Source organism: Dermacentor silvarum, chromosome 1 (assembly GCF_013339745.2).
Source record: "Dermacentor silvarum isolate Dsil-2018 chromosome 1, BIME_Dsil_1.4, whole genome shotgun sequence".
Classification (NCBI taxonomy): Eukaryota; Metazoa; Arthropoda; class Arachnida; order Ixodida; family Ixodidae; genus Dermacentor; species Dermacentor silvarum.
The window spans coordinates 179,549,991-179,577,277 of record NC_051154.1 but is presented as its reverse complement, the minus strand read 5'-3'; the positions used below and the strand labels follow the sequence as shown (position 1 = coordinate 179,577,277).

Genomic DNA, 27,287 nt, shown 5'->3' with positions numbered 1-27,287 from the left:
CGCTGGCACGTTGTATAAAGTATAAATCTATCAAGCTAATCCCGGCCTAGAAAGAAAACTTTCCTATGCCGCAAAAAATAAGAACACTGACGCTTATTATTCTCAATAGGGATTTGATTGAAGTTTACTGAGAAAAACCCAAGACTATCTTTCACATCACTCTTTTAAACAGCGTCTCTGGTTTTAACCGTGGAGTTAGGCTGTACTGACCTATTTTTTAACTATATCTTGAATTACTCAGTAGTGTGAACAAGTTCCGTTTTTTGGCATAAAACATTTCGTCAAGGACAGATCTTCGAGAACATTTTTGCTTCAGAGATTTTCATTTTCTTGAGTTACAGATCCTCAATAAAGCTTAGCGCATATTTGTTTGGTCAGATTATCTTTCAATCTAAGAAAGCCCTTCCATCATTAAAAAAAATAAACTGCTTAACCAGCTGCAAATTTCACAGCATTAGTCACGAAACGCTAAACCTAGTGGGACATACGTTTCAGGTATATCTTCTTGTTTCTGTGTGCCAGCATTTTTTTTTCTTTGGTACAAGATTCTAGTTTCATTCTCAGTAAGAACTGAGGGGGAAGCACGAAAAATACACGTTTCAGAGCTGTCAGGATGACCATCACGATCCTTGTAAAACGAGCCCTTCTGTTTGCGTTTGCGAATACACGGTTCAAATTTTCCAAGCACAGTAAGAGGACGGAGGGCAGTCGTCCTTCACTGCTTGCCCAAAAAGCTCTAATGAATGGTGCGGGGACGGTCTTTCAGATATCTTTTTTTCTTCCCTTGCATTTCGTCCACAATCAGCCACTCAGCCTCAAGTGGGCAACAACAACGACCAGAACCGCGTGAGCTCTGCACCGAAGCCAAAGCCAAGTACAAAAAAACACGACCAGAGCAATTCGCTGACATCGCCCAACGAGCGCGGAGGACGCTCTGCTCCCCCATCCTACGCCAGGTAAGCCCTGCGGTGGGTGTCGCGTGCACCGACAGAGAGACGTATCCGCTCGTGCGTAAGCTGGGCAGCAGTCCACCTTTACGCCTCAGTAATCGCGCCCATGATCTGTTTGCGCAGCCTGAATCGATCCGTCTTACTCACCACGGAACGACTAACTAGAACGCAGATAACCACAAAGAGCGATCCTCCTTACTGAACCTCACAACTTCAACAGAATTCCCGTGAATATCATTCGGATGCAAAGGCCGGTCTATTCCATGTCGCTCTGCCGAGTGCCAAAAAAGCTCGGAGCCAGGCTTGCAATGGCGCAAGCACACTGCCACCGTTGTTTTTATTCCCAGGTCTTCTCTTTCAACGTAACATAGGTACTAAATTAACAAGTGTCGTCTAATGTATCTTGCGAAATTTCTTTCCGATTTCGGAGGCTTCGCTGTGACGTTCATATTTACTCGCTCTCCGAACAGCACTCTTGTGTTGTTGCCAAAGTGCAAAGGGATATTCCGGCCATACGACAAGCTTGCTTTGGAGTCGATACAGGCTGCGCGCATGAGGTCCGAAGACGTTGTCGAAATGGTTACAGGGTGCTCTGTTGAAGAAATTACCCCCCTTCGAGATATCGAGATGTTTGACGATCAGAGCAAGCGAGGCACATTCGTTTGTGATTCTGCCTCGTTATATCGTGCTCTTTGTTTTTATAGGCTCCGCTTCAGAATGTGCCTCGCCTAACCGTATGACTCGCTTCTTTTCTTTCCAGAGTCAGATTGCTTCCCTTGTCTATCTTGATAACGTACGCACGTTTACAGTTTCTGCGAACGGATTCAACCGGCGACACGCCAATCAGATGCTGTGCCTGTGAAGGCATCCAGAACGAGTCAGTTAGCTGTGCAAACGTGATAGGCTGGAAATACGTTTGCTTTTGACGCGTCACGTGCACAGGCAGGCAAAGCGAAACACGAATTTTCTCATCAAATATCACAGTGGAACTTCATAAGCGCGGGGGCGGCCACGTGAAGGAGAAAAAAAAAAGCCTCAGCTCAAAATGAATCAATTAAAATTGCATAAGTCGTTTCAGAAAGCTTCCTTAACTCAACGTCTGTCTGCCTTCCTGTGAATGTGTCACAGCTGACCTGCTCGCGACATTTCATAGCTTGTGTTTAAACTATGGGTCATGCTATCAGCAGGAGTCGATAAAGGCTATGCGTCATTATCGTTGATTTCGGTGATGAAACATGAAATAAATGAATAACCTAAAGTGTGCGCAATTAATGGTCTTCTTTGTAAGGGCCTGCCTACCTGTTTTGATCAGCTGATTCGGATCGCATTTATTCGCGTATCATGCCATCATTCCTTGACAGTAAGTGGCAGCGACGACATCAAGGAAGCAACAAGGAAAGAACAGCGTAGCGGTGACATCCGTTATGCCTTGTAGCTATTTCTTGGCTCTCTGTTGTCAGATCCATGTGAGCTCTGGTACTATCGGGAAAGAAGTCTCACGTATCACGGCATGTGCGAAAAAGAAAAAGAAAAAAAAAGTGAATTATGGCTTAACCCCCGACGCGCCGCACGGAATCGAGAGTTCTATAACTTTTGCAAACAGCTCATGAGTCAAACCTCTCAGTTTCAGGCGAGATGCCGGTACTTTTAGGTAATTCAAGGCCCGTATTCACAAAACACTTCATGACACCTTGGCTAGTACACATCTGCCCACGGTAGTAAGCCTTCGCTTGACGTACTCGCTTGTCCACGCCGTAATCAGCCATTTGAGGCACTGCAATGTGAGCGTCACGACCACTGAGCGAGCAGTATACGTACTAGTATGCTGTACTGAGACATGCACCGTGAAGTTATTCGCAGAGATGAAGTATTAGCAAAAGACAGTTCATTTGGCAGTCAAGAATAGAAACACCCTGCATCAGCGAGGCAAGCATTCTTGATTTCATCGCGTTGTTGTATTACAAACAGGTAAGTGAATTTACTGCGTCATCACCTGCTGGGCGTCATTGTTGTGGCAATCTGAGGCGTAAAAAGGCATCGTGCTTGAGGACAAAATGGCGAAAAGCACGAGTCATTTAATAATGCGTGAATAATAAGCGTCTCCCAACCTAACATGCTTGGTCAATACAGATTTTCATCTTGCCACAGCAAAATCATTTTTCGAGTGGTCAAAATCAGCTTCGAGTGGTCAAGAAAAAGAAGTGTTCATAAATGCTTCAGCATATTCGTAACGACTTCTAAAGAAGCAACAGTGTACATACCATTGTTGAGAGACTGTGCTATCTCAATTCAAATTCGAGAACAGTCATCGCCAGAGCACTGGGAAGGGCGTGTGGTGCAGCCCAACCGAGTTCCTCAGCGTCGAGAAAACTCAAGAGCTCTTTCCTGACCAGTTTCAGGCGTCACAGGAGCTAGTTTCACAGGTTCTCAATGCCACAGAGCGACCACCAGCCATAATCATTCCCAATCGTGCTAGAAAACCGTGCTAGAGGACCGCGACAGGACCACTTAAACTGATCTTGTTCAACCAATGTAGCTTGCTGTAAATGTCCTTTCTCGTGATTTTACATTAAAGAAAGCGCTGAAAGAGAGCAGCAAATTCGACATTAAAATGCTTGCGGTCTTGCTGAATTCTGCGGTAACCAAGCATTGTCCACCGTAGTGGATGCTTAATCTGCTCAAGTAATATTGCAAAAATTAAGGCAAGCGTTTAGTTGCAGCCACGGTGGTTCAAGCTGCGCTTGTAAGACGTTGCTGGGCTAGACCTTCCACCAATTAGGCGCAAGTACTCGTATTCTAGCTAGGAGATGACCGTGACAGCTTGTCGTCTGCCTTGCGGGTTTCAAATGAAAGCCAAAAAGCCCCGCTGGTTACCTTGTTGACCAAATGTTAATTCTAATACTGAAACATGAATAAACTGGATAATTGTCATAAACGTGTTCTTTAGTTGTCTTTGTTCAAGAAGCTTGTAAATTTCGCCTCGAGAACGGCAGTGTCCTGTTAAGACCAACGGGGGAAAAAGTAATTTTCCTTATCAAGATTGGGACGCTGCTCGCCATCATCCTCTAGAGCGCGGTCGACGTATTGATGCAAGACTGGCGCCACTATTTATCTTGTCCGTCTGTGCAAAGCGCTTTATTTTTCTTTTCATAGGCACTTTTCAGGCACATTTCTTTCCTGATGCAAAGGCGTGCAGAAAAGGTACCGAAACAAACTGGGCGCTCTCACATGCCTTGAAGCACGCCCGTCTCTCTTCAAATCACCGCATCAGCAGCATCCGCTTTCTCGAACACTCGACTTTTCTTTTCCTGCCGCAACCTTTCTCAAACTTGCGCACCTCTCCGCACGAGCGTCTCTCCACACACTTTCACTCACTCACTCATTCACTTTCACTGTCACTTGCGTGTGTGTGAGATGGCGCGACAAGAAGCGGGGAGGGGGGTTCTCCGCTCGCTTCGTTTTCTATTTGTTTCTCCTCACTGGGATGCACTCTTTTTTCTCGTAGTGGCCGTTCGGTGATGAAGCGAGCGTGTACATGCACTCACTCGCACTGCGCGCGCGCGTGTGTGTGTATGTAGCAGTCACGCGGCGCGCAGCCTTGTACGAATGCACTCGCGGCCACCTCACAGCAGATTTTTGTGTATGTTCCCCTCTCTTTGCAGTCCTGTCTCTGACACTTCCCACGTCACGCGGACGGCTGCGCCCGACATGTTTGCTGGCTTACACCTTGCCTATGAGGTCAAAAAGCTCATGTATGCTTTCCTTTTCTCACTTCTCTCTTCTATCTATCTCTCCTTCGTTTGACTCCCAGCCCCTTTGCTGGCCCCTTCGCTCCTTGCTTCCCTATTTTTCTATTTTGTCTTGTACGTGCACTGTGGAGGTGCGACGCACGCATGACGCTCACGCTATGAATGCTTACTCAACCGCTCCGGCCAGTCGTTTGTCCGAATGCCTTTCTGCAGTCTCGCCACGCTAAGGTCCGCAGAGGCCGCACTTGGGAACACGACAGACACCTAGAGAACATCTAGCTGCTCAGCTACGAAAGAAACGCTCAAGCGAAAGCGCAATCCCGGTTATTTTCCATGGCGTGCCTTTAAGTGTGTTCTTTGCTTGCTTCTGCCCCGGCAGGGCCACTCTGGCGTACACGGGCATCTGAAATGTATATGGGGGCATAGTCCTAACAAGCTTTCAGGTGTTCTTGGCGGTGACAGAACATAGTTACCAAATATGTCATAGTTCATTTATTGGTGCCACGCCCTCTTATGCATGCTTTTGGCACTGATAGGTTTCTTTTGTTGTTTTGCATATACCATCTGTCCATATTTCTTTCTCCGACCGTACGGCGCGTAATATAAGACCTGAAACTTCCAAGCACCGAGACTGCCTCTTTTATTTACTTACTTAACCTCAGACGACAGCGGACGATGCCCTTCTATCTTAAGCGAACTGTAGTTAACTGCCACACCAGAAATAATCTCTACGCTATGCTGCATGCGCTACTACACTGCATGCAACGCTCCGAAAGCAAACGCTTAACCTTGCATCGCCGCCTGCGCTTACAGTTTGCCAAAGAAAGGAAAGGCTAAAATAAAATAAAAAAACTGACATTTGTTGCCTCTGCAAGTTACAAACAACATAATCTGGAAGTTCTGCTGTTTTTCCACAAGCAATACAATTTCTTACATTGATCTTTCCTTGTCGTCATTGTTAGAAAATGTAGCTCTCAGGAACATTTTTGTAGTGCGCTTTTCTTACTCATCTGCACACCCTGAAAAAAAGTTCAGTACCCCAACAGCACGGTAGCCAGACCAAAGTTGAATATACGAGTGCTGTAGTGGGTCATCTACTGCGTCCTTGGCGCCCGAAGGCTCTGGAAGAAAATGACAGGAGAGGAGCCTTCTTAACCTCCGTAGCATAGTGGCGCTGGGGATACAATGTGATGATCATTGAACGACTCGAAGTCGACTTTGGGTACATTTGTTTCGGCTCTTACCTACTAAAGCGGGTTGTAAGCTCCTATTTTCGCGGCTACCTTGCAGCAAAGCTTGAGCTGTTTACGTTCTGTGAGCCGCCTATTCAAGAGCCGCGGACGAAGCCTCTAGACTGCAATGGTGTGACGCGCTATATTTGCAATGCAGCAATATATTGTTACGGATGAGGGGTGTTTATTTACAGGTGATGGATGAGAGTCCAGGAAAACAGTCCAGCACCGGTTTCGTAGCAAAGACGAGATGGGTCGTGTAATAAGCGGAATCATGTACTTCGAAAATCGGTTGAGTTTAGTATGATCTCGCGCGCCCGCTAATCAAGCTGCGGCTTAAGGCACTGAAGCAAAACGTTGGCGCGCTGAACGAGTCGCCAAGAGTTTAACGCGTGCATGTCGGTATTTACTTTGCGCGCCGCTGCTAATCGAAGGCGCTTTAGATTTACAGCAATACCAACGCTTTCTGAAGCATCAGGTGCGAATTCCTTTGCGAATGTCATTGCCGGAAAACAGCACCTTCAGCAACAACTGCCGTTCTCTCTTAATGAGGCTGGCGGGCTATTTTCCTCTACAAGCCGTTCAATGCGTTCGGCCAATCAGCGTCGTTGCTCAAATGTTTCTCAAATGTCATTCCGAAAACAACCTTGGCAGGCGCTGAATTTTACGAAAGGAACCACCGAGAAAAATGCTAGGTAGCCTTGCTAAAATAGTAAAATCTATATTTTTTTGCTAGCTCAGACTGCGTTTTTCTTCAAATAAAATTTATGAGCCTCCCACAGGTGATGGTATGCTGATGGTATGTTGGAATCGCGTAAAGCTAGAAAGGCGCTATTCCAGGCGCGCTGAGCACGCAAAAATTCTGCTTCGTGGGGTTCTCGGATTTCTCGCCTTTTCGCTTTATGGTAAGAATGAAAAAATCCGAAAATATGTCAATTGGGGTTAACCAAATGCACAGTGGGCCACTAGGGCTGAGAGCAGCAGTAATTCTCTTTGGCGTAAACTGCACATCAGCTACGTATGTGTATGAATTACACATTCATCGCCACACAGATGTGGTGTCCTTTTGCTTTTATTAAAATTTTTATTTTTATTTATTTATTTGGTACCTGCATTGCCTTTGCAGGCATTACAGCAGGGGGTATACAAATCGCGACAAAAATTGTTTTTCAATTTAAACACACAAAGCGCGGTAAAATTCATCATTAGATTCAATACCTACAATATTTGACGGAAGAGCGTTCCAGTTCCTCGTGGTTCGACAAAAAAAAAATGAGTATCGCAAGGCATCACCTTTAAAAGGAAGTTCGTAAAGTTTCAAGTTATGGTCCCTTCTGCGTGAAATATACGATGGTGGCCTAATATACTTTTCTCTTTCAATGCCTGTTTTAGAATAATATATATTATGAAAAAATTTAAGCCTAAGGTTTTTTCTTCTGTCCTTTAAATCCTGCCACTGAATTTTACGCTTGCTTTCAGTGATACTGGGGTTATTATTGTAATTTCCCAATACAAATCGGACTGCCCTATTCTGGATTTTTTCAAGTAAATTAACTGACTCACCAGTATAAGGGTCCTAACAAACACACGCGTACTCAAGTACCGTACGTACGTGGGTAAAATATAGTCGTTCTTTCAGTGTGCTAGGTAATTGGCCAAAATTTCGACGTAGGAAGCCCAGCTTACGTGCCGCCTTTCTTCTAATCTGCTGTACATGCCTGTTCCATCTTAAATCTGAGGTAAACAAAACACCTAAGTATTTGCATTCGCTAACCCTGCGTAGGGTAACGCCATTTACTTTGTACTCATATGACTTATGTGAATGTTTCCTTGTAAAGGTGATGTTTAAACATTTAGAAACGTTAAGTGACATTTTCCATTTGGCACACCAAGATGAAACGCTATCCAAGTCACTCTGAAGAGAAGAAAAATCAGAATCGCTATCAATAACCCTATACACCACACAGTCATCGGCGAACATCCTGAAAGTCGACGTAATACCTCTAGTAATATGATTTATATATAACAAAAATAAGAGAGGCCCCAAAACTGAGCCCTGGGGCACTCCAGAGGTCACCGCAGCAAGATCCGACGATATGCCGTTGAGAACCACAGATTGTTGTCTATTTGACAGGTATTCAGATATCCATGCAATTACCTTTTTGTTTAATTTGTAGGCGTGTAATTTGCTAATAAGTAGATCATGAGCCACAACGTCAAACGCTTTTCAGGAATCTAGAAAGATGCAATCAATTATTTGCCTTTGTCAATTGCTAGTACCAAGTCGTGTGTGAATTCCACAAGTTGCGTGGAACAAGAAAGACCTTGCCGAAAGCCATGTTGGTTTATATTCAGTAGGTTATGTTTAACAAGATGTGACATAATACAACTCTATATAACGTGCTCCAAAATGAAACAAAAGGAGTGGTTGGCCAAATTATTGGCGCCGCGGCTACTCCTTTTCGCAGGGCAAGAAAAACAAAAGCACAAAAAAGTTCTATGCACTGGCGACAATCAAATAGTACTAACATTCGCAATGTTCTACCCACAGAAGGAAGTAAAAGGATACTAGGAGACATACACAATTTCTGCTTCATATACTTATCTCTCGGGCTTGTAAGGTTGCGTATCTCATCTTCGACTGTCCGCTTATCTTAGACATTATTGACGGCGCAGAGAAGCTACAGCTGAAACTAAGATGAAATTGTGGCCGGTAAAGTCACAAGGCATCAAACTAAGCTCCCCAATGGGTTGGATCCAAGGAAACGCTGTCATTCCAAAAGGAGTTTCCAATTTTCCAATTGGTAAGCGAAAGTCGTATTTGCTGCTATTGCTGGATTTCAGTTTTCGAAGTTCTTGCGAGTAGCTTCTTAGCAGATTGATTCACCGCACTCAGAACGCACGTGTGTGGCTTCCCCCGGCATTTCTTACAGCTATGCTAAGGTACAAATTAGATACGCTGCTAAGGTACAGCCGCAATGTGCACAATGCGCGTTTCTCCCGTTAACTTTTGCGGCGTTCTTTGCCCACACGGTGCGAAATGCTCCGATGGTCATCCATTAATATTTTACACAATGAATAAACGCAAGGAGGTATCCGTCACCTGCATACCGAAGGCTACCAACCATTCCAATCACTGTCACCCGCTAAATATTGCAATTACAGCGGCCTCCACGGTAGTGCTGATGTGGGAGAACTTGACATGGATATCGGTCTGTTCACGTTCTACGGCCTTCTGCACATCTAAGGCAGATAAAGTTCGTAAATTCATGTTAACTAATTGCGAAAATGCTCACGTTGGTGAGCAAGACGACCTATAAGATCGACAAAAACCGAGCCTCATTCGTACATAACATTTCGGCTATTTCTTTTTTAATCTGTTTGGTTATTTAGATTAAGCACTGTTTGTCCTCGCTTTTCGAGGCATGCACAAGAAAAAACTTGACACATGCTAGGTTGCATGGCGTTCTATGGCTACTTTTGTGTCGTTGATTCCTGAATAGAAAACATTCAGTGGCGATTTATTTAGTGGTAAACACGAGACAAATGCATGAGGATTACGTCGCACCTCTTTGAGTCCCCAGATTCATGATTTCAACCGCGTTCACCACATTGCAAAGTGTTGTTCAGGATCTCACTCGACACACGTCCTGCCTCTGGCGAATTGCCACTGACAATGGTCCGGAACAGATATATATATATATATATATATATATATATATATATATATACCAAGCGGCTTCCCACGCTTAACACACATACCCTTTTTCCCACTTTGAAACTCGTAATGCTAACGCATTAAAAGCACTGCGTAGCGCCGGTCCTGAGACTTCGGCGTGCAACGACCCTGCCGATTGCTGATCTCTTCAAAAAAAAAAAAGAAAGAAACTTGGCCTTGTCCGAATATACCTGTTTTTATTATCACAAAAAGAAGGTTGAGAGTCAGGGTCTTTTTTAAGTGGTATTCGTTCATTCGTTTTATTAGATAAGGGAGCCGAGCACGTCAACATGAAAAGGGGGGAAAATAGTAAGAGCACGAAGAGCGCCTCTTTTTCAGACGCTCTTCTCATTGATGGAGTTTGAACAGTCAACCGGCGTCGAATGCTGTATGTGAACTGTGTCCCCTTCCAAGTTATTTTATCGTACCGTAGTCATGGTGCTATCCTTTATTTGAATAGATAGAAACGATCAATCAAGTGTAAGGTCCACATGGTGACGAATTTAAAGAGTGGCATGTCATTTTTGTGCAAATGGCATTCTTATAAATCTGGCGTGCCTCGTAGTGCCACCCTGCCCTAGAACCACCACGGGCTTTGCATAGGGCCGCAATTTAGAGAAAGTGATTTTTCTCTCGTAGATCTTCACCGCACATACGCATGCTTATGCAAGGGTCTTGCAAAATCTAACCGGCAAATCAGATATGTTTACTGAAACAAACATGCCAGGCACTTGAAACTTCCTGGAATGGAAGACGCATCCTTATGGAGTGCACTGACAAGTGACAACTCGCGATAGATGGCAGGATTCGCTGTATTCCAAGGACACCAGGTAGATTATTGCGGTACATGCAACTCCTTGTCTCATTGGGCAGCAGAGAGAACTCATCAGATCTCAATAGTCGCGGGATGTAAAACCTGACGCAATTCACACAAAGATGACGTTTTAGTAGGGAAATCCCGCACTGTCGAGAGGAAGGCACACAAATGTGTACGCGCGTCTAAAAGTATTGTGCATGCTTACACACCAATTTGATAATAAATCGGGCGCTAAAATTAAATATTGGTTCGACGTCTTGTCAAAATAATTGTGTCAGCACATCGAATTTGCCGTTACTTTTTGAAATACATTCACATCAGCATTCACGATATTTTTTTTCTTTCTCGTTCACTCGATGTGGTAATGCTCTTTCCTTGTAGAGCAAACATTTTACTTTTACATTAACAATATTATCCCATAATGTGCATTTATCTTTAGACAAGTCACTATCACACCTTAGGCTTTCGCTCATTAACCTAACTCCGTTGCACGGTTTAACACAATTGCATGCGATTTATGCTAGCCTTAATTGGGAAGGTGGGGGGAGGGGGGGGGGAGTTGAAATCCTAAACATATTCAAATTATGTCTGGCGATATGATGCCGCTCGTGCCTCATAACCAGATTGTGGTTCTGGCACGTAAAACCCACAAGTGTTAACCTACACTTGTCACACAAACACGGAACTTTGCTGTGCAGTTGAGTTAATTAATCGCAGGAAATCAGAATAATTTCTCACCACCATTTCCGAAAGAAAAAGTACAGCCTTTTGCGTTAGGCAACGGAAATAGATTAGCTTTCTCTACGCTTTCGATTGGGATACTATTACGATGATTGGCCGTGGCTTTTAACGGTGACATAAAAGGTGGTCGTGCACAGGCAGTGACTGGCCGCTTCTGCGAGCGGTTGTTATGTTTCGTTCAGTGTTGCGCGCAAACGAAATGAACATTTTAGTCAGTGTGCATTGAAGCTGCACTGTCTTGGGCGCGAGCGAGCGCAGTGCGCCGCGGCTACACGCCTGTAGTTCTAGAAGTCCTTGTGTATCTGCTGTGCCCACTTATCAGTTATTCGCATGATCGTGCGTGCAAATGTACAGTTCTGCGCGTACAGTTACTAACTGGCGTGCATACCTTATGCAAGCTTTTTCTTTCTCTCTATTGTGCTTCACTTACCTTGGCATTCGTCTTTCCCTTTTTCTGCCGTGCCTCTGTCTTCTTTGTCACCAACCCCCTTGTTGTTCTGAGTATCCTGCGTAGACGGCGCTTCCTCGTTACGAATGCCTTTTCTTTCTTCCTCTTCTACCTTTCCTGTATTTGTCAAACATGTAATTTGGTCATACTGAGTACAGCTGTCTTAAATGTAGCACTTGTGCTTAAACATTTTTAAGAACGGCGCTGCTGCGCTGTTGGTCAATCATTTTCTTGTTTCACAAAAACTAAGCTTCTCTCTATGTCTCTTGTGAAAGAGTTTATCAAGAGGCCCTGCAACACCTCCGTTAGCTGACTGAAGCGTTGTAAGTGTTCGCAGTAGCTCGTCGATGCAGTGGCGTCAGGATACACACAGATGTTTCATTGAAAATGTATGTACATCCACCATCGGCAGGCTTTCTTGGACGGGAGAGCACACTCTCTATACCAGCAATTCATAAAAAAATATTTCGTTAGATATTTATTTCAATGTATAATTCAACATGCGCAACAAAGCTGCACGTAGTTGACCGGATTCAGCGGGTGCTACACGCTCAACACGGGCCAGGATACAATGTTGTTGCAATGTCGAGAGGAGAGAGAGAGCCAGACACCCGACACAAAAAAAAAAAAAAAATGGGCCCATCCTCTCCGTAACCTGCCAATAAGTTGTACTGGTGATAGCTGTGATGGATTGGCCAATTTATCCTCATAATTTAGTCCAAGCGTTTGATAATGTGTCCTCCTGGTGTCGTATAAATACACTTGCGGGACATCCAGGCCGAATGAAAATATTTGCAGTGTCTGCGCAAAACTGCGCCGCAAATACCGTTGGCCAAGTTCACTCGGCAATACCACGTTAACTTCGATATAAATAGTTACATTTCGACGAAATTGGTTGCAACTGCAACCGACGCACCCTCGACGACAAATGTCGCGACGCAAAGGAACAAATACATGCGAGAGAAAGAGCAGGTGCTTAACACTCAGTGTGCTGTGCAATCCTGTACGTATCCACACGCGTTCTCGAGTATAGAGCATGTAGGCGCAGTGTAAAGGGCTCTACCAGCGCGCGTGATTGCGCGACGCGGGCTCTCAAACAGAGGCGCGCCGCACGAGCACGCGCGCTGTCGCGGACCGGCGGCGAGTTGATACAGAGGCGAGTCCCTGCCTGGCGTCACTCGTACCCCTGGACGCTTTCTTCTACAAATATGTCGTCACCACCATTGCACACTCCTCCCATAAACCCTCGTAACACTTGCAGTATCATTCCACCATGCTCTTCTTCTCCCACTTCAAATGATGTCCGTGTGATCACGTTATCATTCGTGTCCAGGGCGCCGAAACAGCGTCCCAGTGATGTACAGGCCTCAGAATTGGCAATAACGCTTTTATGCGTTGTTTTTCGCAATTTTGAGCACTACGTAGTGTTTTGTTTTATTTATTGTCACTGAGTCACAACCTAGAAAAAGCGCTGCCTACTGACACAGACGACAGATTTTAGAAAACGCCGTGCGCAGCTTGCAACTGTTCATAATAACGCGCTCGCGTGTTGTCGTGAGTCTGGGAACTTAAATCTGGCCATTGGCTATCAGCCTCGACATCAAATGCTAAACATAAGGTTACCGTCATTTAAAGCGCCCTAATTTATAGTTTTGGTGCAGGTGAAAAACAAAAAAAAAAAGCCTGTATGTAATTTACTCTCTGCCGTAAAAACGGACGCGTCTATGAAAGGTGTTGCAGGGCCTCGTTACAGAATGAATGATTGTTATCGATTATCTGATTGAAGAAATTCCCACCTCGTTAGGAGTACTATAATTATTTATGTCGTTAATTCTAACTATTATGATTATCCAACTTTCATTGACAATGTCCTACACTGCATGCACGCCCTCGAGGGCCCCTTTTCGTCGTGAGCTGCAGTGGCCCGTTCTCCGTGGGCGCCCTTTTCTCTCGCTCTTCCCGCCACACAGGCCCACGAGCCGGGGTACCAATGGCACCGGGAACTCGCAGAACGAGAAGCCCTTCCCAGTGGGCCTGTCAGACGATCAGGCGAAGGATTTCGAGAAGACCGAGATGAAGTACGACTCCACTGGAATGTTCCACTGGTGCTCGGCACGCCCCATCGAGGACTGCATACTGGTACGTGCCGCTACTCTCTGCGCCTGTCCTGCAGGTTCCGGAAGCGCGGTACAGTACATGCGTGCTGACTATGCTGGCAGAGATAGGGCGCTAAAGTAGCTTAGTGAGTCACTGTATAGCGAATTTTAGGAAGCGAACTAACAGCACTGTGTTACTGTTAAAAATCAAATGCGAGGGACTATATCGCCACCCCGCAGTACATAGGCCCAATCTGTGGACAGCAAAATAGACATACAGGTGGAAACTAGCATTGTCTCTGTTTTGACGCTACCGCCCGAAAGCAGCCGACTGCGAGCCACACGTGTCACGCCGCTATCCTTTGCACTACTTGCTTTTTTATTGCGGAAAAGGCAGAGCGCACCAATTTTTGCAGTCACAGCTCGCGAGGAACAAGAGAGCTCGCGCGAAGGCGCACTAACGAGAGGAGGTGAGCGCATGGACACGTTATAGAGGAGAAATACCAGGATTGCCTGCATGGTCTCCCTGACTTTCAAGGCACGTGACAAATGATGTACGCTGAGCGCACAAACCACCAACCAAGTCTATTGAACGTTTTGTGCACTCGCTTGGGTACTCACACATGTTATGTAAACGCACCGATTGCGCACAAAGGCAAGTTAGTTTGCAAGACTTTGGTGACCTAAAGGCAAATAAAGCGGTTGCTGTGGATGCACAAAGGTGCGGAGATATTACAAGCTTCAAGGAAATGTTGTTCAAGTTAAGCCGAAGTTTTTTTAGACATGAAACTGTGTATGTAAAAAAAGAAAAAAAAAAGAGCTAAAGCAGCTTTAGTCCTCGCATGCGCGTGACTGTTCGTGTCCATGACCCTTAACGTGCACCTACATCACGAAACTCATATAGCAGTAAGGTTTAAGGTCTTGCAAAGAATGATTGGCGATCTTTTTTTTTTTTCGTTCTCATTCCAGGATCGAAACCAGGCGGCAATGACTGTGCTCAACGGCCATGTGGTTGTGTGTTTGTTTGCTGATCCCGATTCTCCACTAATAGGGTTGCGTAACTTAGTAATGCCACTTCGTGCCAGCAACTTTCACTACCACGAACTCAAGCATGTTGTCATTGTCGGCAATGTGGACTACCTGAGGAGGGAGTGGAAGATGCTTCAGAACCTGCCGAAAATATCTGTCCTTAACGTAAGTTATTTTTAATTTCTTCTATATGTTCCATGCATTTTGTCCATTGCTTGATGCGGTTGTAATTAACAAAACTCGAGTCCCTGGGCACCTGATTCTTCTCGCTCATTGTCCATTTCCTGTTTAACTAAAACCCTTGCCAACGAAAGGTCGTGTTGATACGCAACACGTCTCTGCCCTCACGATCTTGAAAATTTTGTATTATTCCAGTGACCGGTTGCATTTTGCCTCTACAGAGAAATTGGCTCACAGCCGGTTTGTTTCATTACTTGCAGGGCTCCCCATTGAGTCGAGCGGACTTGCGAGCGGTGAACATCAACCTTTGCGACATGTGTGTGATATTATCTGCAAAGATCCCCAGCAGCGATGATCCCACGCTGGCTGACAAAGAGGCTATACTAGCCTCGCTCAACATCAAGGCTATGACCTTTGATGATACCATAGGTGTCCTTACTCACAGTAAGTAGTCGATTCTTGTTTCACACATAGGCCACTTTATCTTGCACTTAACCTAATGAAGTCGGTGCGCGGCTTATCTTTTTGTAGCTATGTTAGTGGTGAGCACTCAGTGCTTACAATGGACCAAGGGGGCTCGGCTATAAAATTATTTACTGTTTGTTTGTTATTTTACCTTTTCTTTTACTTTCTCAGCAAAGCTTCAGTGCATGCTTTTTCCACACCGTGTTTATACTACGCGAAACTAGTGCCATAAACGCGTCCATCTCCATACACCATAATTTAGCCGCTAATAAATACTAAATGCGCCTTCGAAGCGATTCATATTACACGGGTGCTTTATCTGCACCAAACGAACCACCGACGCAAGAACACAAAGGAGCCAAGGTACACAGCATACGGGAAGCCAACACAAATATCAGCACAGCTATAGTTGGGCGGGTTGGTTGGTTTAAACTAGTCGAATAAACCAGTTAGAAGTGCGCCATGTGTGCCCCGTCATTCTAATATTGTGTCCACTCTATATCTCATCAGATGCATCAGAGTCGTGTAGCCGCACTGAGGCTGTTGCACAAAGAGAAAGAACACAAAGAATATGCGTCATTGAAGTTGCCTAATTGTTACTTGCCACTAGCGCACTTTAAAACACCGATATGTGTTATACAAGACATGTTTTAAAGTCCGTTGTTTTTTTTTTTTTCACCTTTCTCAATTTCTCGGAAGGACTGACGTGAATAGATGGGAAGGGGCGAACTTGTACGTTTTTTTTTTTTTTTTTTTTTTTTTTTTTTAGAGCGTTCTCCTTTCCTGCTTCTCACAGAACCACTCAAGTGGATCACATGACTGTACAATCTTGCCATTGAGTTAGCCAGCTGGCAATTAAATCTAACAAATAATGGCAAAATGCTTATTGAAACTAAGAACTGGGGTTAACCTACGCCTTCTAATTATGGTGTTCTTGTCTGTAGATCCCAATGGTGCTGAGGGATTCTCCCCACTGGGTAGTCCCATTGTGATGCAACGACGAGGCTCTGTGTATGGTGCCAATGTGCCTCTAATCACCGAGCTCGGTAGGTTGGCCGCAGATGAAGGGCATTAATTTTCGCCTTAACTAATGTAGTCGATGAGTACATATTTGTTGCCTTCCGAAATCGCTCTCTTTCTCTTGGCTGCTACTAAAGTGTTGCCTTTCTTTGTTCATGCAGTAAATGACACAAATGTACAGTTTCTGGACCAGGACGACGATGATGATCCAGACACAGAGCTCTACCTAACGCAACCCTTTGCCTGCGGTACCGCTTTTGCTGTTAGCGTGCTCGACTCATTAATGAGCACTGTGAGTAATCTTTTATTTCACTAAAGGCATTCTCGGGGCCGTGTTTTCTAACAATGCATATTATTTCCCCTTCTTTTCGCCTTCGTGATTGACTCGGATGTGGCTCGGACGTCGCCGCGCGGCTGTTATCGCTGGAATTAGCCACCCGACTCAACGCATGAGAAGGGAAAAAAAAGGGAAATGAAACGGAACGTTACAAAATCCGGCCCTCCACTTCTTAGACTGATAGTCAGCTTCTTCCCCTTTCAATGTATTTTTCCTCAAAAACACATTGCGGAACAGCCAGCCGACCTACACTGCATGTTTTGTCTCTCTCACTTTTGAACGAGGTTGGCATGCAGTCAATTAAACTTAGCACGTAAAGATACTGACACAGACTTCAACTGTGACGTAGCCTGAGGACTAATTCCGCAAGCACGAGGACCTTAGACCACCAACCATTCGTGTGCGACATTTGTTCGGGCTAAATGATCCGGTGTCATTCTAATTAATGGTTTTGAACAATTGGTGACGAGACTGGTTTGCCCTATCCTCCTCTTCTGCGACAGACATACTTCAACGCGAACGCGCTGACCTTGATACGGTCACTGATTACGGGTGGCGCAACCCCTGAGCTGGAGTTGATCCTGGCCGAGGGAGCAGGCCTTCGCGGAGGCTACAGCACACCAGAGTCCTTAGCCAACAGGGACCGGTGCAGAGTCGGGCAGATCTCCCTCTACGACGGACCCCTGGCTCAGTTTGGGGTAAGTGGTCACATCTCTGCAGACCTCCTTTGTGCAAGACCTCGGTGCGGACGGAACAGCTAACCATCTGCGACCAGCGCGTGGTCCATTTCTGATTGATTCGTTCAATCATTCATGGGCTTTAACGTTTCAAAGCAACCCTGGGGCTATCAGGGACGCCGTAATAAAGGCTTCCAGATTAATTTTCATCACGTGCATCTAAATCTAAGTACACGTGCGCTTTTGCATTTTGTCCCCATCTAAATGCGGCTGCCACCACTGTGAACTGCGCCCTCGTGCTCAGGAACAGAACGCCATCTATAGCCACTGCGCCACTACATACCCTCAATATGTCTTCTTGTGCTATCATCGCCCTTTCCCCCGTGAGGGTTACCAAACAGGACGCGAGTCTGAGTGACCTCCTTTTTATTGATTCGTCTCTCTCTCAATATCATCTAGACGTGTTTAATCCCTTATCTATATGAGATTATTACTCTCGATTTTACGTCGATTCGAGAGCGAGAGAAAATTTAGGCAAACTGTTTCTGTGTAGTGAAAGCCCTAACCTGGAGCTATACTGGCTTCTAGAAGTAAAACACCAGTGGTTCTAGACGTACTGTCCTGTTGCATAATAAGAACTGGACGCCGTGGTTTTATTAATTCAGAAACACCGTTGTCCATCTAATTTCTCAAAATGATTTCAAACACAGAAGCCTACATAAAATATATAGAAGACTACTTAGATTCGCATGCACGCCTGCGTCAGAGTTATAAAGCTGTTTCTCCACAGTAGTGATTTTTTTCTTATTTAACTGCGTTAGGTAACAGCGAAGGGAATCGTTCACAATAAGTATTTTTGTTTCACTCTGCTCAGAGCTATTTTGCTACTTGCTCTTTTCTGCTGCCGGTTAGAACGCGTTACAACCAGGGCTCTGGATCAGCCAGCGCATCACACGTTCCTTATTTCCGAAGCAGCTTGGCGTAGCTTACAACTTCAACAGATCTATCCCCGCAAATCTCAGATAGTGAACCACTACGCCATGCTTAGTGGGCGCTGCTGCCTCACGTTCAATATGCGTCACCGTAGCTCGCACCTCGAGAGGCCAGAGCCATATATACACTCGACAGCTGACATCATTCGATCCCTCGTTTATGTAAACTTAGGGGCTACGCGGTTTCTCTCATGACGTGGAAATACTTTGGCCGTCGCAGGAGGGCGGCAAATACGGCGACCTCTTCGTAGCGGCTCTCAGGAGCTACGGAATGCTCTGCGTGGGCCTGTACAGGTTTCGGGACACGAGCTCCTCTGGCGAGGCGTCCTCGAAACGGTATGTCATCACCAACCCCCCAGCAGACTTCACCCTGCTGCCGACGGACATGGTGAGTAGCCTCTCCCCTCCATATCTTAGGCCGAAGGTCTCCCACATGGACGCCACGTTCGCAAGGTGGCGTGATGCTGCGGCAAAAATATAACCGTCGACTGATTAAAAAGACCATAAAAATCAACAAAAACACTTGGCAACCATCGCGGGCTGAGCGAACGTTTCGTGCAAGAAACATGTCTGCCAATGAAGCGTGGCTGTGTCATTGTACACACTTGAACAAGTACTACATTCAATTGACATAAGAAGCTAAACCTGGCAGGTGAACATTGTGATTTTACTACTACTTCAATCAGTCGACTTATGCAAACTTGTAGTGGCAGCCCTCCGGCCTTTCTTATTTCTTTGTGACGCTGCTCACCACCAGTATGACGACGGCTGCCGAGAAATGAATTATAGGCACTGCGGCCCTCTCATAAACAGAGCTACAATTGTCGGTGGACTGTTTTCACGCTTCGGCATATGCTTTCAACAGACGTGCCACCAGATTAGCACCTGTCATAGCGGTTATATACTTACTTTATACTTAAGTTTCGTCCTTTGACGTCACTCGAGATATTCGACTGACTCCTTGGATAGCGTCAAGCCTCTTTCCTCAGCCGGATCATTGGCGGTCTTGATCATATGAACGTCTTTTATATAAGGCGTCGATGCTCGAGCCTTGACGGCAGTGAGTCATTGTTTCCAATACAAAGCCCTCAGTGACGAATCGTCGAAACATCGCAATGTACGGGCTATCAGTACTCTTGCGTGACGCCACGATGCCGCGCTTATCTGGCCTTGTGCTATCCAAAAGACGTTGGTCAAACCGTGTGTTTAAATAATCCACGCTCGTGTTAAAAACGATACGCCCTTTTCGACAGTGTAATATTGTCCGGCAACAATCACTGTCCCCATTCTTGTGTACACCTTTTTCCGGTAACGCTTCGCACTTCTTATTTTTTTGTTCCAAGAACGTCATGTGCGTCACAAACAGGAGATAAATACAGGAACGCAGGGGAAGGAAGGAGTCAGACAAATAATGATTCCCGTTGTCGCAGGGCACCATAACTCTTCTAAATGTGTGCGTATGTCTCCGATGCGCAATGAGTAGTAAAGCAAAGTCATGACGCGCATCCTCATTAACAGGCGCCTTTATCGGACGGTTATGCCACCATTATACTGAAAACAAAAGCTTTTCTTCGAGCTTTGCCCATGCTAGAAACATCTTCCACTCCGCGATGTGTTGTAGGTAGTGTACAACGCAATCATGCACATGCATTTATAGGCGACCGGATGAGAAAAGATATGAAGACAGCAGCTTTGCGATGAAAAGTCGTGCTGGTCGTCGAGTACACAGAGCTCCATGACAACGTAGACAAACAAACCGTGGAAAAGAACGCGATAAGGTGGCTTTTCGTAAAACCACAATGAACGCCTCTCTATTTGTAGACTAGCATTACACGGAAAGCTATGCGGATGCATTGAACTGTAAACGAGTTAATGTTAGATAAAGAGAGGAGATGCAGGACGAATTTTTCCTCAACTGCCAAGCTTTCTGAGAAACCCATATGGGTTTGCTTTGCAGCTTCGTGCTGCATTTGGGTGGATGACAATTTTCCCTTTCAAACAACAGTTGGATCCATGCCGTCCTTGTTTAAGCATATACTCACCTAAACGACTGAGGCTGACGTGCATTCTGCATTACTCGTGAGCGGTGGTGCACGTGCGATGTTCGAAAGGAGCGTGCCAATCGGCGCTATATTTTTTGTCCAGGTGTTCGTCCTGCTGCAGTTCGACCCCGGGCTGGAGTACAAGCCCAACCGGGCCGAGGAGCCAAAGGACGACAACTCTTGACTCCTGCTGTGTAGCGCTTTGACTGACGGGCCTTACTCCTTCATCTAAACAGACAACACTCCACCCTGCTGCTTGCCTCCCACGGTGTGGACGGAGATGGGGCAAACGGAATCCGACACCGTACACCCAAATTGCACACTACAGCGAACGCCGCGCACATATCCTAAGGAGCACTCTGACCCACTGCAAAGTCGTTGCAGAGGCTTCTGAAGTCGGGGCTTTTCTTGGCTGATTTTTTCTCATTGAGACCCCGAATGACGCACAGAAGTGGCCTTGTAGCTTAGTTAGGCATTACACTGTGGGGGGAGGCTTCTCTCTGTTCCTTTTCTTTCGAGGTGTCGACTTTGGAACAACGAAAATCTTAAGCAGCCCTGTGGAGGCACCTGCCGCATGCGTGCTCTAGGCAGCCGCGATCCCTTGTGGGCCTTACACCTAGTCACCCTTCGGAGCAGGCCTCTTGATCGTACAGTGTGAGGGCCTCCCAGGACGGACACGCAGAAAGGCTGCCCCGAACTCTGCAGGTGTTCCCCGAGAGTACCAGAAACAAAGGATCTTATACGATGACATGCAAAGCTGGCAGCAACCTGTCGAGCCCACTGCTTCCTTGTCACTCGTCGTCGGCGGCACAAGGAGGCAGGTATCTTCAAAGTATCTTCTAGGAACCTAGGGGCATCTCACGCAATTCGCCACTTAATGAAAAGGACACACTACGCAGCATGTGGTGTCGGCAGTGCCCATCGTTCGCGATGCCAGGCAATGCGCGCACACACACACAGACACACACACACACACACACACGCATGAACACAGGAGGAATAACTCAAGGGTCGTCTGTTGAGGTCGCTACACGGTTAACGAATGCATTGGAAATGCCTGAAAACGTGCAAAGTGCAACGCTGCCTTCGCAGCACACATGAAACAAGAGGTCCGACTTGGGACGAACGTCTCGTTTCAACACTCGCTCTGCATGTCTACTTCTCTGTCCTTCTCTGTTCCCGACTCTCTGCAATACAAGTGTTTGTTTTGTGTTAAAAGCTTGTACATTTGACATACGTCCTGACGCGACCGCCGCGTCGCGCTCTTTGTACGAAAAGGTTCATATTTTATGTACGAGTCAAAGATTGTTGAAATCTCTTTAGTTGCATTGTTTCCAAGCGGAAGCACGTGGTGTACAGTAGTGTTGTAAAGTGAGCAAGTTAATGCTGAACACTATGAAGAAGGCTTAACAATGTGTAACATACCTTTTTGTGTATAGAAGTGTACATAAGCACCGCAGCGGGCATTGACCCGCTTGTGCATTCGGCCCGAAGCGAGAGGCGTAACTTGTGACGTGGTCTGTTTTTTCTCCATGCAGCCTTACATTTTTCAACGTTCGGTTTCACGTTTCGCATCAATGTTAGCTCAAGGTCACACCGACAAGATCACGTGCTATGCTGCGTAGTTACTACGACGCAGTGCTCCACTCGGCAAGCCCCCCTCCCGCTGCGGCGGTGCCGCCGCACGCGAAGGGTGTTGCGCGGCGGACGGGCGACGCGTGCACGGCCAACGACCAACTGAATGTACAACAAAGCGTAGATACTCGAGCGGCGCGCCGCTCCGGAAGCCGCCGGCCGAGGAGTGGCGCTGGCCGACTGTAAGCACCTTCTTTTTAGCGGTCAATGCGTGGTTTTCGCTGGCCACCTCAGCGACCGTCCCCCCGTTGCAATCGGGACTCGGAACTTTCGATTTGGGTTCCGTATTATGTATTTTGCCTTATGCACCCCCCCTCGGATCTGCATTTCCGCCTGAAAATAAAATCCTGTACACGCAAAAGAAAAAAAAAAAGCGAAAAGAAAAAAAGAAAAAAAAAAGGCTGCTGACGTTTGACGCCGAGCTCACTCGGAGTGTCTTTTCTCTGTACTTTTTTGTTCCTCGTTGTTGGTGCGAGAGGCGTACACGAGGGAGGGTACGTGGAGGGGCGAGTTATTTCCTACCGGTAGCTGCGTAGGGCACTGCGCAGCGCAGTGCTGAGAAAGAGAACATGTCTCTCTGCGGTATAAACACAGACACTAGACAATCCATGCATGTTGTGATTTTTCATTGAACGATACTATGTTGCAAACTCTTTTTATTCTCATTACACACGAGGGGGCTCATTTATCCTGTCGCGTGGATGCCCCAGAGGAAAGCCGTTCGGTACTTTGTGACGCGAGAGCGAGTAGTTGAGGCGCCAGGGAGCGCGCCGGCTTCTCGTTGACAGTGTGTCAAACTTGAGCAGCAAGGGTCGCTTTCACTATATATTTAATTTGTGTGCTTTGTGTCATTTTCTGCGCTCTGTTTATGGCGCCCTCATTTTACACTACTTGGGCTAACCGATTTCACCTGTGTGTGCATGCTCACTCTTGGCTAATGTTGTGGAGATTTTGCTTGCTAAAACTGAACCAGCGGTCTTTTGTTGTCATACCTTAGTATTATTTTTATTTTTTCGTGCGTGTGCACATGACGTTGGTGGCCTATCTGCTGCTGCTTCTGCTGCTGCTGCATGTAAGCTTAAAGGAATTGTCGGTTGACTACAACTGCCACAGATGGCATTTCGTTGTTTTTTAAAGGAATCTGGCCACGCGATTGCCTGTCGTGTGTCCGCTTTTACTGCAGTGTTGCTTCGTCGTTAATCTGCTGTGACGCAACGAGCTTGACGCGTTAAGTATGCCAGCGTCTTGAATAGTTTAAGTCTAGTGACTCGCAAGCGCTGTGACCATTGGAATAGTGAAGAGACGACGGCGACACCGAAGCTTCGTTTATTGACTTTTTTTTTTAAAGTGAACACGCGTTCGATCTAGATCTCCGAGGGTATGGTACGACGTGCACCCCCGCCGTGGGAGACGCTCCATCATGCCGCAAGGCTCCGTGCGTTTCTTGCTCCCGTGACCGAGAGGTCTTCACGCCGGTGGATTAACGAATATTAAAAATCGCGACATCGCTCCGCAAATTTGAGGGTCAATATTGACTGTGCAGAACGATTTTGTCAGCGAAGAAGCGCGAAGTTTGATAGTAACGGAATGCACTCAACGTACACACGGCCCATGACGAGTAATTGTATACGCGTGTATCACTGCAATGCACTAAGTGTTTCCAGGTACAGTGACGCTGTATGAAGAAAAAAATATATTTATACACACACGTCAAGCTTTTCTTTTTTCTACGAGGCCAGGAGCTCGGCTGTAACAAACAAGGTGCGTCCGTATGCACTGAAGACTCCGTGGTGCCGCGGAGAAGGCGAAAAATCGAGGCAGGTGGCACGGTGTTAGCTGACGGCCACCAACAGTCGTGCCAGTGCAAGATGGGCGCTCTTGTGCGTATAGCCTACGGTGAATTATTCTACGCGCTGCTTAGCCGCATAACGCCTTGTATAACTTCAAACACGACTGCTGTGGCAGAGAAGTCTCTATCGTGCTGCTTAAATTTTGTTTCTTGTACGAAGCCGCGTCGACATCGATATCTTGAGCCAGGAAAAACAAATGGAAGATATATGTTGGTTCCTTCCGCTTTATTTGATAAATGGTCGGCGAGTTGAAGTCACTTATGAGCGCCGTATACGCTATTCTCTCGGATAAGCTACGCGGAGTCGGCGCCTGTAGGGCGCAGTGGGATGATGTAGGCACCGCTTACCTCCATCGAGCTTACTTGTCATTGCAGCGCCCGCACCTTGTTAGGGCGCAGTCCGACCGTCAATTGCTCTTGTTGCGATCACGAACAAGACGTCATGGTCTATGAGATCATCATTACCGCCGTGCCGTGTGTGCGTGCGCACATGCATGTATATCGAGGGCCGTCATTGTGTGGCTGAATACATTGGGCATCAACTATTGCAGTTAAGTACATTGCAGCGACAGAGACCACCAATTGTGCGTGCTTGCTGACTGGCAGCAGCAGGCATCGAGCGCAGACTACTAGGAGCATCCTCTCTTCCGTTGCGCGTGTTTCAGTCTCCCTTCGGGCACCCTCCGTACAGACGTTTATTAGGCGGCGGGGCGGCACGACTGGTGAACGCAACGTGCTCGGGACAGTACTTAATTCTGTTCATTTTGTTTTAAGCCAGAGGGTTCTCACTTTACCGATGTTTTCTCAGCCCGAAGATTACCAGTGCCCGCTTAAATTTTCTCCCACTAAACTGCAAGGCCCAAAAAATGTTAGCTCGATTACTCATCTTGTAAATGTTTCTCCCACGAGCATAATAAACATCTGCATTTAAATGTTTGTGAGTCACAATCTTTTTTTTTTCTTCTTCCTGTTGTTTGTTGGTTGGTTGGTTGTTTGCCTGTTGGTGTGCCGCTGCGGCTGTAGCATGCTGCCTCGCCTTTGTTTTCTAGAGTTGTGGTGTGTATGTCGGTGTGAATGTTCCCCGTTTCTCTCGCTCTCTCTTTTTCTCACACCCTGCCGGCGGGTCTGCGTAGTGTTTATCGTTGAACCCGTTCTGCACGGGGGCCGCTCCGCTTAGCTCTCGTTCGCTACTTCAGACCTGCAGCTCTCGAAAGTGTACATAAGCATACCGAGTATGGCGGCCTGAAAACTGCTTTGTGACTGTGACGCACTTTGAACATAAAAAAAAAGACAACACCAAATTAGTTGTGAAATCTCTCTCTTTTCCTCTAAACCTTTCTTTTTTATTGTAAGTAGCAGACATGCGCCCCCTTTGAGATGCGAAGCACGTAAGCTGTCTTCACCTGACTGGGCACCAACCGCATTTTTCACGTGTTTATTACCTACCACTGCACTGGGACCCTTCTCTTTTATTAACGAGTACAAGGAGGAAAAGAGCAAGAGAGATTTGACAACGATCTGAACCCCGGTTCCGCTTCTGTCCAGCACCACCAAATAAGATCCCTCCACAGAAGCGGAAACAGGGCACCACATTTCCGCCTAACTTAGCGCGGTCAATTCGAACCGATTGGAGCTTTGTGTGCGTCGAAGAGAGTGCGTCACAGAACCAAGCGTATACATATAGTATAGACCACTGTGCGATTATGCTGCATTGATGGTGCATGTGATAATGAGTGCATAAACATGAAAGGAAGTATTTTCCCATGTTTGTGTGCTAGTTGGTGTGTTGTGCATTTGTTTGAGTTTGTCCTTTCACTGCGTTAAAGCCCACACCACCACAGGCTTGACTTGAATTCCCAACACCAGCAATTGGGAACTTAGGTCAGCCTTTGCACACGAGGACACCCGCCCAGTCAGGTGAAGAACACATTGTGCACGCAATGGCCTCAAGTTCGTTCAGCCACATGTCTGCCACTTACACTTACCACACTTCTCTCTCAATGTCCACGCCTCTACATTTTGTTATTTCCTTTAGTTTCTTCTTCCTGTAAAGTACGTTCGCGGTAGCAACGTCTCTCCTGTGATTATTCTTTCACACGCTCTATCACTCTGCATCTTTCCTTTCATGTGCTGTCTGCGTCTCTCTCTCTCTCTCTCTCTCTTGCATTCGATGTACGTCTATAGTACACTTGCAGCCTCATGCCGTTTTGTTGCTCCTTCACTGTACTTGTCTTAAGTTGTACTTGCAATAAATGTTGGTTTACCGTCGTCATTTTGCATGATTGTACAGCATTATGATTTATTTCTGTACGTGTCTGTGTGCCTTTGTTGGAAGCAACATATTAGAGCTTGCTTCACACCTGGACCGGCACTTCCCGCCCCGCGAGCACGCGTCCAGCGCGTCGAAACAATGCGCCGCGCAGGCTTAGCACCAAATGCGCTTTCAAGCCAGCAGGAGAGAATGCACATGGTCACTGCGTACACGTCTCGTCATAAGCTAGCTTGTCGAGCCAGGCGTAAAGAGAACACCACTGACGTCAGGCGTCAACGGCTAGTCACAGTTCGAAGATCCGTTTCCCGAACACAGTGTGCGTCGACGCGACCTACTTTATTCCTCCCCCCTGACCCCCCCCCCCCCCCTCTTTTTTTTTTTTCTTAGCCCACTGTGCTTGTGGATGAGATCCAAGCGTACTCATATCACGCATAAACACAGGACCGAGTCCGCACATCCCGCTGCAGCTGATTCATAAGTAAAACCCGCGGATTTCTCTATCTCTCTCGCTTTTTTTGTAATCATTGTTTCCTTGCTGCGGAGCTCTTGGACTGCTAGACCGTGCACGTTTAATTTACAAGCCGTTATTAACGGTTTAGTGGATTCGAATATTTAATGTTTTCCCCTTTTCCTGCTTCTATCTGCGCCATAATTAGCGCTATATTTAATTAAATTTCAGCACACTCCGCAGTCTTCAGCATATTAACGTTTTTGTTCTGGCTCAACTAAGATTTAGCCTCGTTTCTTAAATGTCACAAGGTATTTAGCGTGGAAGCTTGGGCGTGTTGGTGATTCATTGGAAAAAACACAGCGCAAAAAAAAAAAAAAACAGACACGAGAGAGCGACACGCACACAGTGCTGTGTGCGTGTCGCTCTCTCGTGTCCCTTTTTTTGCGCTGTGTTTTTTCCAATGAGTCACAAGGTACTTCGAAACTTAATTAACTCGGTGTCTTTCAGACGCAACGAATTACTTAAGGGTTACTGAAGCAGCCCTGAGTTACAAAGTAGCTCAAGGCTTTATCTGGTAACATTTAGCA

General features: G+C 46.3%; 1 protein-coding gene across 2 annotated transcripts in view; it reads left to right on the top strand.

Moving 5' to 3' along the window:
- Window positions 1–26,249, top strand: part of LOC119436468 (calcium-activated potassium channel slowpoke) — a 194,084-nt gene extending 167,835 nt beyond the window's left edge. For both annotated transcript variants that reach the window (XM_049657971.1, XM_049657966.1), the window contains 10 exons: window positions 806–956; window positions 4,613–4,702; window positions 13,626–13,794; window positions 14,721–14,945; window positions 15,221–15,404; window positions 16,370–16,471; window positions 16,607–16,737; window positions 17,286–17,480; window positions 18,672–18,839; window positions 20,597–26,249. In XM_049657971.1, coding sequence (XP_049513928.1) covers window positions 806–956; window positions 4,613–4,702; window positions 13,626–13,794; window positions 14,721–14,945; window positions 15,221–15,404; window positions 16,370–16,471; window positions 16,607–16,737; window positions 17,286–17,480; window positions 18,672–18,839; window positions 20,597–20,677 — 1,496 coding nt within the window. In that variant the 3' untranslated portion in view covers window positions 20,678–26,249. The remainder of the gene's footprint in view (window positions 1–805; window positions 957–4,612; window positions 4,703–13,625; window positions 13,795–14,720; window positions 14,946–15,220; window positions 15,405–16,369; window positions 16,472–16,606; window positions 16,738–17,285; window positions 17,481–18,671; window positions 18,840–20,596) is intronic.
- The last annotated feature ends 1,038 nt before the right edge of the window (window positions 26,250–27,287 follow it).